We start from the raw sequence: 12894 nt of genomic DNA, 5'->3' as shown, positions 1-12894 counted from the left end.
AGGATTAATGGTTATATATAAAATAAAGAAATTACAATATTAAGTGTTTTGCACACTTCCATTACACTGTCTTGTCTTGTTTTTTTGCACATTGCACTTTACATAGTCCTGTGTTTGTCTGTCATATGTAGGATCAGGATTGTTGTCTCGTTTCACTCTGTACTGAACCACTGTACATGTTTGAAATGATGATAAAAGTCACTTGACTTGACATGTTCATGCAGCGCATTAAGTGCTTTCTAACAAACACACACGCTCAGTGGATGCACTGGAGGCAGCTCAGGTCTCAGTATCTTTCCCAAGCCATGTGGGCTGGATGATCCAGGGATCAAGCCACTGACCTTCTGACTAGAAGACGACCTGCTCTACCACCTGAGCCACAGCTGGTTCTTTCTTTCTTTCGCATACTCTGAGTTTGTGATATAACCAGGTGTGATTTCACAAACTTACTCTATTCTTGAGTTAGAGCTGGAGTCAATCACAGTCACGGGTCAAATGTAAATAATCCAGGTTTATTAGAAATTTCAACAATACAAATCAGGCATCATAGAGAAAAAAATAAATAAATACAAAAACAATAAATTTCCAAATAAGGAAGAAACACTGCACCAGGAGAAAGCACTGCACCACATAATCACATAAGGTAATGTGTTCAAACTGATTCTGCTCCAAAAATGCTAAATAAATTATTTCATAGTGGTTTAAAAAAAATCACAATGTTCCATTTAAATTTGGTGCTACAGGTTATTCTTTGTTGCTCGAGGTCATAAAAAACCATTCCTGTTAACAAAGAAGAGTTTTTACAATAAATATATCACAAACATGATGAGTGAGGAAGAAAAAACACGTCAGTCCATCTCGAATCGAGAATTAAATTAAAATTAAACATTTAAACACGTGAGTCAAACATATCTGAAGTGTATATGCATTCACTACAAACAAAGAAGAAGAGTGGTAGTCGAGGTTAATACTGTATGTATGTACCATAGTTACAGAATAAAGCCTAAGATCAAACATTTGCTGTCTTTTACTCCAATAGTAGCAAGAGAAGCAATCCTTTAACACCACAGGCTGCTCCTGTTTGTGGTTCACACTTTGATTATGCTTTATATGTGTGCTACATTAGTGCCTGTAGCTGCCCGTTCTCACCACACACTCCAGCTGAAGAGGTAAAAACAACAACAAAAAATCTGTTGATAGATGTAGAGGACTGCCAGTGTCAGATCCCCAGTGTTATAAATACAGCAGTTCTCCACAGTGTATGCAAAAAGCTAGTGTTGTACATAATCTGTGTACACAGGCTCCCAGAGCTTTGTTCTCATGAGATTAACCCTTTCAGTCCGACAAGCACTCGCAGCCAAATGTGCTAACGGCCGTGCTGCGGAGCTGCTTCACGTCCTGAGCACCAAACAGCGCCGCTGATGTGCGAGCGCTCTGCTGTTTTCACTACAGGCTGAAAACGAACCACAACCGGGACACTCGAGCGACTGTTGCCACCTTGTGGTCAGAGCGCACTATAGAACACACTTTACTCCCATGATTGCAGGTCTGCAGAGCAACAATCAGACTACTTCATCATTTTTTTTCTTGAATAGCTGACATAAATGTCTGAAACCAGGCCAAACAAGTGAAGTTAAATAGTGTGAGGTTTTTTTTAGCCACAGAAATCTGTGTCAAATCAAAAGATGCAGACCTGTCTGCTGTGACGACCTTGTCAGAATCAAGGAGCAGCCTTATCTTTAAACTAGTGTTTTTGCCCTTGGAGGAAATATAATAATCAGACCCTTCAAATCCCCAAAAGGAAAAAATGTAGCATTTTTAGCTTCACTTCCAGTCAGAGGGCTGTTGGTGTTTGTATATATGTAGATGGAGAACTTGTTTCTGTACAGAAAGCCTGATTAAAGCATCTTCAGCATCGCTCTAGAAAACAACACCGCTGCCTTCCTGCTGATGTCTCCTTGTAGACAAGTAGACCTTTGTGATGCTCCACCACCTTCCTAAAAATGAACCTGCTCAGTCAGTCTGCAGGAGAATAAGCTGGTCAGGAGCTCCACATTAAGCAGCTGGTCCTTACTGTTGGTCCCTGATGTATCAGCCAATTCATTTTTCTGCCAGCTGCTGTCAAACACCACCACGCCTGTTAACGTTAAACACAATGTCTGAAATGTAAGACGTTAAACTTCATGTTACTCGCAGTGAAATCTAGGACTCTGCTCCATTTTTGAATCTGGACGAGTGTAAAATTATTTCTAAATATAGGATGCATTCCTTATGCGCTTTAAAATGACCCCAAATGTTATCTGAATGCGCATTTGAGTGAAATCGCAGTGAACTCCAGATTTTCTGCCCTGTTTCTCACTCTTGAATGATCTTTTCTTTTTCTCCCATCCAAGCGAACACTCAGAAATCCCCAGGCAGCATTTCCCTGATGCTCATTTTCACAAAATTTGAAATAAACGCCTACTGTGCCACCATCACAAAAAAAAGGAAAATCAGAGAGAAACTAGGAAATTGATGTGCTGACTATGAAAGTTGGGCAGAAAGAGTTTTACAGGAAGCTAAATCTGGATACAAGAAGAAAGCGTCCGTCGTTTCAGCTCGCAGCGACGTCATCGGCGGCCGATGTCCTCGTCTTTTTTTCAGCAGCGCCGGGCGGAGGACGGATATTTGGTCTTCAGGCCCTCTTTGAAGTTGCGAAACAGAACCCGGTTGCGTTTGTTCTCCTCGTCTTTCCTAGCGTGGAACTCCCCCTGGATCTTGAAGCCGCGGTGCACCACAAAGGCAGTGCTCAGCACGGAGAACCTGTATCCGGCCACGTGGAGCTCACAGGCCTGGAGGGAGATTAAACAACAGCATGAGAAGACAGACATGCAGGTGGGAAGTGATGAGAGCGAACGGGGGGAGGTGAGAGAAGATAATGACACAGGAGACGGTTTTGGTATCGAGGGCAGAAGGCGTGAGAACAAAGGTGAGAGAGCGGGCGTGATGAAGGAGAGATGAAACGTCTTCTTCAGGTACGAGGTGTCAGGGAGAGGCTGTGTGGAGTGATGGAACTGACGAAGGTGTGGAGACATTTCCACAGGGGAAAGGAGAAGCTTAGAAAAAGAAGGCCATGAGGTTTAGAAGTTTTGGTGGGTTGATACCACCAAAAACGATCTGTGTCGAACAGACTAACGATCAGATTAATTTAATTTGAAGGGGCCTTCACTCCTTTAATATCAGACTTTCCTAAAGTTGAGGAACCTGTGAGAGGTCAAAGCTGATGCACCAGAGGCAGACGTCCTGTGAATTCTCGTCCTCAGTAAACAATCATGTGTTTTAGTTTTAAAATATGTAACTCTTACTGCATTTACATCCACCATCCACGTCTCTCAGAAGTTTTAGGAAGCTTAAAACTCCACAAAAAAGCTGCTGACCCAGTTTTAGTCTGAAAAGTCCAGGATTATGAAAAAAAGATATTTTATGGGATTTCATCCTGCTCTGGGGCACGTCCTCTCCCACTACGGTAACTCATTAAACTTCATTTGTGATCTCTTGTCCAGCTCCATGCCCTCTTTACAGTGTATATGGGGATTATGCTAAAAGATCTGCTGTACTGATAAAGTTTAGCAAATGTGAACACAGGAAGGAGAGGCAACTTAAATAATAAGTGTGTGAGATGACAGACTTAGAAACATCACAGCTCTATCGCTAAAACACAGGATTAAAATCATCTTTAAAAAAAAAACAGTGTCAGTTTTTATGCTTTCAGCTGCAGCCTCAGTGACATTTAACAGAAGTTTAACAGCGAGTACCAAAAAACAAAATTCAAGCACAGGTGTAGTCTACATGCAGATGTGATATATGTTTTTCAGGTTTTAGTCTAAGAGCGATACTGATGCTGACAGTGTGTGGTAGCTCTCTCCTGTATGTTCAGTGATTGTTGTGGTTTTGTATTTAAACACCTCATGGGCTTCAGCTAACAGGCAGATCTTCTTGAAATCATGACCACCTTTCTCATACCAACCTGGCTGATACGATTGAAGCCATACTGCTTGAAGTTCTCATCGTAGAGAGGCACAGAGCGGTGCCCGATATAAAAGGGCTCCCAGGGGTCCACCCAGGTGAGCGTGTAGGCAACTTCCAGGGTTCCCGTCTCTCTGACGTGGCTGTTTACCCACTGTGAGTAGTTGGTGGGGGCCTGACAACGAGGACACAGCTCTTCATAAAAGGGCCGGACTTCACCGACCTGGTAGAGCTGAACCAGCTCTGCCTTGGTGGCTGGCATCTTCCTAGCGTGGCGGATCTCGAAAGCCGGTAGGACGAAGACCTCGTCACTCGCTGGCTCATGCTTGGCGATCATGGCCATGAACTGCTCGTGCAGGTCGGCGCTTGGCATCATGTCCATGTCAATGACCAAGATGTAGGAGGACTCCGTGCCTCCTCTGGCGATGTTACGAAGAAGATTGTTGGGGTAGGAGATGTTTCCGCTCATGGCATAGTTCTTGTACTTCTCCCCGTGAGTCTCCAGTCTGGAGAACACTGAGGCACAGTCCTCAAGACCTGCAAAATGCTCACGGTCCTGCTCCGGGAAGCTGGCCATCTCTCCAGAGAGGCAAACCAAGTGGAAGTCCACCAGGGCTTGGATGTGAGGGCAGAAGAAGCTGAGAGCGTACACCAGAGCTGTGGCAAACTTCACATCTTGGCCGTGAGCGAATATGGCCACAGAGATGGGGTTCTGCCACCTCTCCAGCAAGGACTCCAGGTAGTGCAGGTTGTTGATAGTGGTGTGTGTAGCTAGAGCCAGGATGTTGGAGCTGGGGTCAGATCCCGGCTTCTCATTCGTGGTGAAGTCACTTTTGATCAAGTTCTTGTACACTCGGTACTGCCCGCTGTTGTCAAAGATCCCGCCGGTGGACAGCGAGTACCTCAGGCGCTCCTTCCGCGAGTTTTTCTCCGGGTGGGCATTTTTCTTGGCCCCGGAGCCTCCGAAGAGCTCCGAGTATCGGTACCGCTGCTGCTTACCGTGAAACTTGGACAGGAAGGACAGGTAGATGAGCTGCAGCAGCGCCACTATCAGCAGGGCGCTCAGCACTACTTTGAAGGCGGAACATTTCTTGGAGAGATGCATCCCAGACAGGCTGCAGGACACAAAGAGGTCCGAAAACCACAGCTGGATGCCTCTTACTGCTCTATTTCTGTCCCAGCTAGCGTCACCGACACTGCTGCCTCGGTGCTAACTGCAGCCTCCTCGGCTGGAAATGTAACGAATACTCGATCGCATGTTTTCCCGGTTAGTGGCAACGCTGACCTAGATTTCCACACGACTCAGAAAAGAACAAATAAAGCGACCATCCAGTTTCTGTGATCTCCATCAAAGCACAGCACAGTTGTCAGCAGTCTGCTGCTGCTGCGACAGCGGCGCACACCGATGTGTTATAACCGTAATGACGAAAGTAAAGGCGCCGCTGAATTCACTCCGGGAGAAGTGTTTGCGCTTGTTTTTAATTTGTCCTAAAGGCCACTGTGTGAACTAGAGGATGTTCTAAATACGGTGCCGTTACATGAGAACGAAGTCTTTAGAAATAAGCTAAATAAATATGGACACTGTTCTTCTATGTTGCCCTTGAATACAATTTGCTGTTGCGAAAGAGACATTCAGACGAGGTGGCCGAGTGGTTAAGGCGATGGACTGCTAATCCATTGTGCTCTGCACGCGTGGGTTCGAATCCCATCCTCGTCGGTAGCTTTTCACTTTTTCCCTCTTAATCCTGAATCACGTGTTTTGTCACTTACGTAACGCCATATATTTATAAATAATCTGAACTCTCAATTGCCCAGTATCGCTTGCTCACATTAGTCCAAACGGACCAAGAGATTTAAATTACAAATGAAGGAGCTTCAATCAATCTGCCTCAATCCCATATAAAACCCAGAATGAATACTATAAAGTGTAGCTATATATATATACACATAGAAAGAGATAAATATAGATGTGAGAGATGGTGCAGAGATGGCAGTGCACACAGACGTCCAGAGAAAATATCAGCTCGCATTTTTATTGTTTTTGTTAGCTTTTCTTTTCCCCTGTCTCAGTTTACTTTAGTTTCACGAGTTAATCTGATATTTTAAGGTTTATGTTTTTGCCTAAGAGTTTTTGGTTTGGTTCATTCTCGTTATTATTCTATAGTTATTATGTTGTTGGTTTTGTTTTTGGTGGTTATTTGTCATAGGTAAGATAATAAGTTCAAAAGCACACGGCTCTCTACCACATACTCGTCTCAACTAAACATAAGCTCCAGTGTATTTTTGTGTTTGACAAATTTAACTAAACTTACAAAAATTACAACTAAAGACATTTATTGTGTATTTTTTGGTTTAGTTTGTAAACAATCAACATCCTTTCCATTTTTCTTTGAAGTGTGGTGTTTCAGTTAAAGCCCTTTCAGTTCCCCACACTAAGTTTAAATTTTTGTTATTTATAATTGCCTTGCAGACAAACTAGGAGCAATCCAAAACTTGGACACCAAAATCTGTTGGCTGACCTGTGGTTTTGCTCTTTTTTTGTTTTAGAATGAAAGTGAGCACATGTATAGTAAAGGTATTATATCTTACTTTAACTGACGTGTATTTTCCTATTGATACATTTTAGGGGTTTTCTGTGCTTGAGTAAACGTTATCTTCCTTTCACTGTGTCCAAAACCTTTGGTGAGTGGCAAACTTTTCACTATCCCAGAAAACCCTCAGAGGTCTTTTTATAAAAACTCAATACAAAAGACTTTCCCCATCTTGAAATCAGTCTTAGATCACCATGCAGGATACCTCAGTTTCTGAACGTCATGATTTGACAGAGCTATAATTATTGATAGAGGTTTATCCTTTGAAAGCAGGTGCTGCACATACAGGCGAATATACAAACCATGTTATGAGAGGGACTCTTTAAACTAGTCCTTTTTTTCTTCACCGTTTGTATATGAGAATAATTTATGATGCACTTTTGTTGAACCTTGTCTCATCTTGTTTAAAACTCCTGTTGGCTCCACTCCTAATGGAAGTGATGAGATGAACTGAGGACAACAAATCACAACTGTGACATGTTTTTTATTCATGATCATTAACAAAAACAAAGGCCTTACAACACATTAACCGTGTGGACAGTGCTCATGGGGTCCTAGGAGGCATTTCCTCAGTTATGGTGGGTTTTTATTATTAAGATGTGACAGTTACACTTCCAGGCTCGTCACCCCTGAACACAAACAGACCTCATTCAGAGCTAATACTCTGCATGGCTCATGTGTGGAGCTAAACAAGCTCAGAGGAAACGTACTGTCACAGAGGGAGGCTGAATATAACGTGTCTGTTTTTAAGTCTGATGATGTACTTAGAGTAAATTTAGATGTTCATGCTAAAGACGAGTGCTTTTTAAATGCCTTCATGGGCATGAACTTATGCTCAACTTAATCATTTTTTACAGCACTATGAAATCCAATTTTTGCACATCTTTCAAAATGATCTCTTCGTTATTTATTTTACTGGATGTTTAGGTGTCCCATTTCTTCTTAGTTTTCGAAATGACTCTTTAGTTTTGGCCAAACACATTAGCAGTTGTATCTTGTGTGGGAAAAACACTTTCGATAATCTGAAGACAGCAAAATCATGTTTTTAGCTGCTCCTGCGTGAGTGCGGGTAAATGTTCAGGGGGCTGAATTCAATCAGTGAACTGATGTCACAGTATTTCACCATTAAAAAAGGCAAACATAAGACAGCTTTAACTTTCACACTGAACATAAGGAAGCAGAATATACCTGCTGCAAATTAACAAGTGCGTTAGATTAAGCAGAGATTTCAGTAAACTTCAAATCCAGAGTTATCCTGCAAAGAGTTTGTTTTCCACCTAAACTGTGTGACTCCATCTACGTGTTCAGCACTGCAGAAATCAAAGGGCCCTGCTGTCACTGTCCATGCTCACTACCTATGAAACTAAAACACCGGCTCCGCTTTTGGATCCGCCTCCTTCGCTGTCCCTGGAGGGAGCGGCTGACTGGCCCTTTTCCTCTCCTTCGCCCTCTCCCACCAAACGTATGTTGTAGCGTTCCCTGTACTCTGTGAGCTCCCGCCCCTTCGTCTGCATCTGTGAGTTGATGGACTCGATTATTTTGGAGATCTGTGAAGATAGGAGGAGGAAGAAAATTAAATCGTGAGCGAAATAAGAGTCTGTGTACAATATATGAAGCTATTAAACAGCAGAGCACAGTGTGAAAACTGTAATATGCTATCATTTCCTCTTCCATCACCTGTTCTTTGTTGTTTTCCAAGGCAGGTAGAACTTCTTTTACTGTCCTCTCCACCAACACTCCTCCTATTAGACGAAAGCATTTCCTCGATGGATCCACCTCCTTCAATGTGTCTATTACTAAGCTGAATGGAAAACAGAAATGTTAAAAAGAAAACGTATTCAACTCAAAAGGTATCACAGGAATGCCTCAGCTGGTAGCTGACATTGTGATTCCCCAGATTGTGAAATATTTGCGGCTAAGGACATGCATTCAGTGTTACATTCACATGCACCACCTGGTCTGCCCTGGAGCTTATTACGTATTTAGATGCTTATAACGTCAGGCCATAAGTCTCAATTAACCTCCACATCCACAAGTCCACTAGGATCATAAATTTCATCATCAGACAGTGAGTGTGAGGGTCCATGTGTCTACAAGGACTTATCCACGGAGACTTTATTTCACCATGCACTGACCACACATCCACTCTGGGAGGTGAACTTAAAAGAAGTATAACAGGAATAACTACTCAGCCATCAGGTCTTCCACCAAGTATATTAATACCCATACAAGTATTTCTGACACCTCATTTAAGCATTTATTTACTTTTATATTTAAACGTTTTAAGATCAGTTACTTAAACTCAGTTACCAAAGTAACTGCTGCAAACCAGCTACCTGTTCCGGTTGTGCCAATGAAGTGTTTGCAATCAGTACTGTTTGCAAACATGCAAATGTTTCCTAATACTGGAAGTGAGAAATAAACACTTGCTGTGTGTGTTTTTCTATCATCTGTCCGCTTTTTCTGTGTACACGTGTGCGCGCACACATTTGGGCCAACATTTGAGAAGGCACGCAGTAAAACCATAAAATAATTTAGCTGCTTCCCAGTGTGTGTTGCAAGCCATGGTCAGATGGATTAAACTCCACCATCTTGGACTTCTGCTCTGAGATCCTCTATGAGCTGGAGGGGCACTTGAGCTAGAACCTGAGCTAGAATTTGATGAGGACCTAGAGTCAAGGCATGACCCTTGACGCCTAGATAACGTCTATCGCCACTAGGATTTCATTCTGCTGTCGTAGCATCGGAGTCGCCAAATAGCATAACTGAATTCTGTGTATCAATAAATCATGTTCAGTTCTCTCTTTCTTGAACTGCCGCATGAAACTTCTTTGTAAATGTAAACTGTTTAGAGCGGATCAGAAGGTTTGTACCAACCTGTGCTCGTTGATGTCCATCTCCAACTCTGCAGCTTTAGAAGCCATACTGCGCTGTTCCTGACGCATCCTCTGAAATGTTGCCACCACCTGCCACACAAAACCAGAGTGAGCACCATCATGGACCAGCAGAGCTATTGCATATGGTATGTTATTTTTATATTCACGTTTCTTGGAGATGACCGGACATGTAAGCATGTCTGATCCACACATAGTTAAGGTGTAAAAGTCTATGTAACCTCACCACACTCAGAAATTCACACATTTTCAGTAATTTTTTTGGCTATATCATAAAAATAATGGCATTTTAATTTCAAGTAACTTAAACGCCTCCTGGTGATCAAAATCAGTGAGCCCTGTTTCTACCAGTGGAAACTGTCAAGGAATGTTCACATTAACAATTAACCAGACTTCACTAAAAACACATAAGTTCTCTACAAGAACATACACAGCCATCACTATTTTCTGAGATGACTGAGGTATTTTAATATCCGCTCAGCATGAGTCTGTGATGGTCACTGCCGTACTCTATGCTGTTCTGTGCTGCGCTGGGACAGCAGAGGGCAGCTGACACCAACAAACGCAAACTGATCCATGATGGACAGCCTGCAGGAGCACCACATGAAACCATTGCATTGATCACATTAATCGCTTTCCACATACTTTTGTTGAGAGCAGCTACACTGCAGGACTTTTACGGCAAACTCAGTTCATCATTACAGATACTTTATGAATATCTGAGTAATGTGGCTTCACGTTGATTGAGTCGGGCTGGGTGGTCTTCAGTTATAAAAATAGCATCTTCTATTCACACAGCTACACCATCTCGTTACACACATGCGCACATTTAAATACGTCTAACAGCCATAAACCGCTCTCTAGAAGCGCACACCTGACCCCAGCTCATTATATGAACGCTTAAATCTTCATGTTTAACACCAGCTGCTTGTTAGAGAGCAGACTGATGGCCGGACACCTGGCTCACTGCGATGGGAAGCTAACGTTAGCTTTAGCTATCCGGGACTCAAACTGGTGGCTGTAACTCCACCGCACAAGGCCCAACGACAACAATATCAACGATTGCACCGGTGAAGCAGCCTGAGGTGGAGGGGAGGGTACCTGTTCAGCTGACGGGCCGGACTGTTTCCCACCGCTGCTGTTGCTGGATTTGCTACCCGTGCTGCTACTGTTGGCTGCCATCTTGGAAGGGTGTTGCTGCGAGGGACCCAGGAAAGACGTACAGGGCTGGTTTACGCGATTGCCTGTATAGAAATGAATAAAATAAAGTGTGACTTTTCATTATGGTATTATTTTCTTTTAATCACTGTAGTATGTGAAATTTTTGACTACTTCACATTACTAGGCCTTCAGTATGGACCAATTACTGTATGGACCTCAAATTACATTGTTACACTGCCTATGTTGTTTTTATTGTGGATTATACAATTTTTATTTTTACTTCTTATAAGAATAAGAATAAGATAACCTTTATTAGTCCCACACGTGGGAAATTTGTTTTGTCACAGCAGGAAGTGGACAGTGCAAAAGTTATGAAGGAAAAATTAGAATAAAATAAAATAAGAATAAATACAGTACACAACTGTACAGAATAGAATAAAATAAAATACTATATACAGTAGAATAAAATAGAATAAAATATACAATAAGATAAGAATAGAATACAAATGCTATATACAATTGAGTAAAAATACAACGATGCCAGAAAAGATTATTGCACATTAGTGTTATTGCACATGTGTGGATGTGTGTGTTTGATCAGTTGAAGTCTTTGTTGTGGAGTCTGACAGCAGTGGGGAGGAAAGACCTGCGAAATGTCTCCGTCCCACACCGTGGGTGCCGCAGTCTCCCACTGAAGGAGCTGCTCAGTGCTGTCACAGTCTCCTGCATGGGGTGGGAGATGTTGTCCAACAGGGATGACAGCTTAGCCACCATTCTCCTGTCACTCACCACCTCCACTGGGTCCAGAGGGCATCCTAGAACAGAGCTGGCCCTTCTGATCAGCCTGTTCAGTCTCTTCCTGTCCCCAGCAGAGATGCTGCCACCCCAGCAGACCACACCATAGAAGATGGCTGAGGCCACCACAGAGTCATAGAAGGTCTTCAGGAGTGGGCCCTCCACTCCAAACGACCTGAGTCTCCGCAGCAGGTACAGCCTGCTCTGCCCTTTCCTGTAGAGGGTGGTGTTGCTGCAAGACGGCAATTTCCCTTGCGTGATCAATAAAGAATCTGTCTATTTACACTCTATGGCGAATTCATTCCTTTATGAAATCCCATTTTAATGCCTTAACATTAGAGTTTTTCATATTATTTATGAGTGACTAAGACTATAAACTCAGCAGGAAAGTTTTTTACAGAGGCTTTTCCATAGACATTTATAGGACCTGAAGTGTTTTTGAAACTACAGCAATTAGCATCTGGTGGTCTTTAGACAGAATGCAGGTTTAAGACACTTTGGCTTCGGTTTTCCAATACAGAAAATGAACATTCATATTTTATACAGTCAGTGTTTACAACAATACACAGTAATAACAAAAGACACATGTTGTGTGTGTGTGTGTGGGGGGGGGGGGGGGGGGGGGCTGTCTGATCTATGTGAATGGCTCTGGAAAAACAGCACTAATTAAAACCCCAGGAATAAGTTTATGTATTCAAAAGTGATCCCTAAGTGTACACTCAGTTATTCCCCTTGTTGTTTTCTAAATATGTTCTCTTTGCTTTTTTGGAAGAGGGCTGCCCACCACCTGCCAGCTGCAAAAGGTTGTGTGTGGCAAACAGCTGGTCACTAGCTACCTAGATTTCTTTTTTGTATTTGAGCAATGTAAAATACAAACTCTCAAAGAGGATAACACAGGTAATAATACAAATGAAAATTTGGAACAGTACAACAGTACACGTTTGTATGAATCGGAAGTAGTTCACATTTTTTGATATTAAGAGATAAACCGGAAGCTTTAGAGAAGATTGAGATAGTACTTGAAGTTTTATCTACCATTGATTTATCTTTCAAAAAGATAGATGTATCATCTGCAAACTGACTTTGAACTCTTTGTTAAAAATTGATATTCCTTGTATGTTGTTAGAATTTTTGATTAATAGTGTTAAGAATTGAGTTGCCAATATAAAAAGCTTTGGGGAAATATGGCATCCTTGTCAGATTCCTCGTTGCGCCTTGAATCCAGGAATGACTCCTGGATTCAAGGAGACCGTGCTACTGATGTCAGTGTAAGCATTTCAACCATGTTGCAAAATTTACTTCCAAAGCCCAAAAATTCTAAAGCTTTTAACAAAAAGGAATGCTCGATTGTGTCAAAAGCCTTGAAGAAGTCCAGAAACAACACTGTTGTGATAAATTCTCTGTAGTCTAGCAGGCCAAGAATCAGTCTAGTGTGGTTATGTATGTTT

General features: G+C 42.3%; 2 protein-coding genes and 1 non-coding gene across 3 annotated transcripts; 1 reads left to right on the top strand and 2 right to left on the bottom strand.

Annotated features, from left to right (window-relative positions):
- Positions 1-491: 491 nt before the first annotated feature.
- Positions 492-5508, bottom strand: b4gat1 (beta-1,4-glucuronyltransferase 1). The gene is made up of 2 exons (XM_003447598.5): positions 4007-5508; positions 492-2831 (listed from the first exon to the last, which is right to left on the bottom strand). The coding sequence occupies exons 1-2, from the start codon at positions 5108-5110 to the stop codon at positions 2640-2642; spliced, it is 1296 nt and encodes a 431-aa protein (XP_003447646.1). The 5' UTR covers positions 5111-5508; the 3' UTR covers positions 492-2639.
- A 132-nt stretch (positions 5509-5640) lies between these two features.
- Positions 5641-5722, top strand: trnas-gcu (transfer RNA serine (anticodon GCU)). Its single transcript has one exon. It is a non-coding gene; the product is annotated as a tRNA-Ser (tRNA).
- A 1338-nt stretch (positions 5723-7060) lies between these two features.
- pfdn2 (prefoldin subunit 2) lies at positions 7061-10747 on the bottom strand. The gene is made up of 4 exons (XM_003447543.5): positions 10592-10747; positions 9474-9562; positions 8274-8397; positions 7061-8143 (listed from the first exon to the last, which is right to left on the bottom strand). The coding sequence occupies exons 1-4, from the start codon at positions 10670-10672 to the stop codon at positions 7952-7954; spliced, it is 486 nt and encodes a 161-aa protein (XP_003447591.1). The 5' UTR covers positions 10673-10747; the 3' UTR covers positions 7061-7951.
- Positions 10748-12894: the final 2147 nt, after the last annotated feature.

Source organism: Oreochromis niloticus, linkage group LG3 (assembly GCF_001858045.2).
Source record: "Oreochromis niloticus isolate F11D_XX linkage group LG3, O_niloticus_UMD_NMBU, whole genome shotgun sequence".
In the NCBI taxonomy this organism is placed as follows: domain Eukaryota; kingdom Metazoa; phylum Chordata; class Actinopteri; order Cichliformes; family Cichlidae; genus Oreochromis; species Oreochromis niloticus.
Note: the sequence above shows the minus strand (reverse complement) of the source record. Positions and strands in the feature narration are given on the sequence as shown.

What these genes read in the sequence shown, in the direction of transcription:
- pfdn2 (XM_003447543.5), bottom strand. Translation starts at nt 10,672, where the DNA reads ATGGCAGCCAACAGTAGCAGCACGGGTAGCAAATCCAGCAACAGCAGC. An exon ending in ATGGACATCAACGAGCACAG is followed by an intron (nt 8,398 to 9,473) that starts GTTGGTACAAAC and finishes TTTTCCATTCAG; the next exon opens with CTTAGTAATAGACACATTGA. An exon ending in TGGAAAACAACAAAGAACAG is followed by an intron (nt 8,144 to 8,273) that starts GTGATGGAAGAG and finishes CTATCTTCACAG; the next exon opens with ATCTCCAAAATAATCGAGTC.
- b4gat1 (XM_003447598.5), bottom strand. Translation starts at nt 5,110, where the DNA reads ATGCATCTCTCCAAGAAATGTTCCGCCTTCAAAGTAGTGCTGAGCGCC. An exon ending in GCTTCAATCGTATCAGCCAG is followed by an intron (nt 2,832 to 4,006) that starts GTTGGTATGAGA and finishes ATCTCCCTCCAG; the next exon opens with GCCTGTGAGCTCCACGTGGC.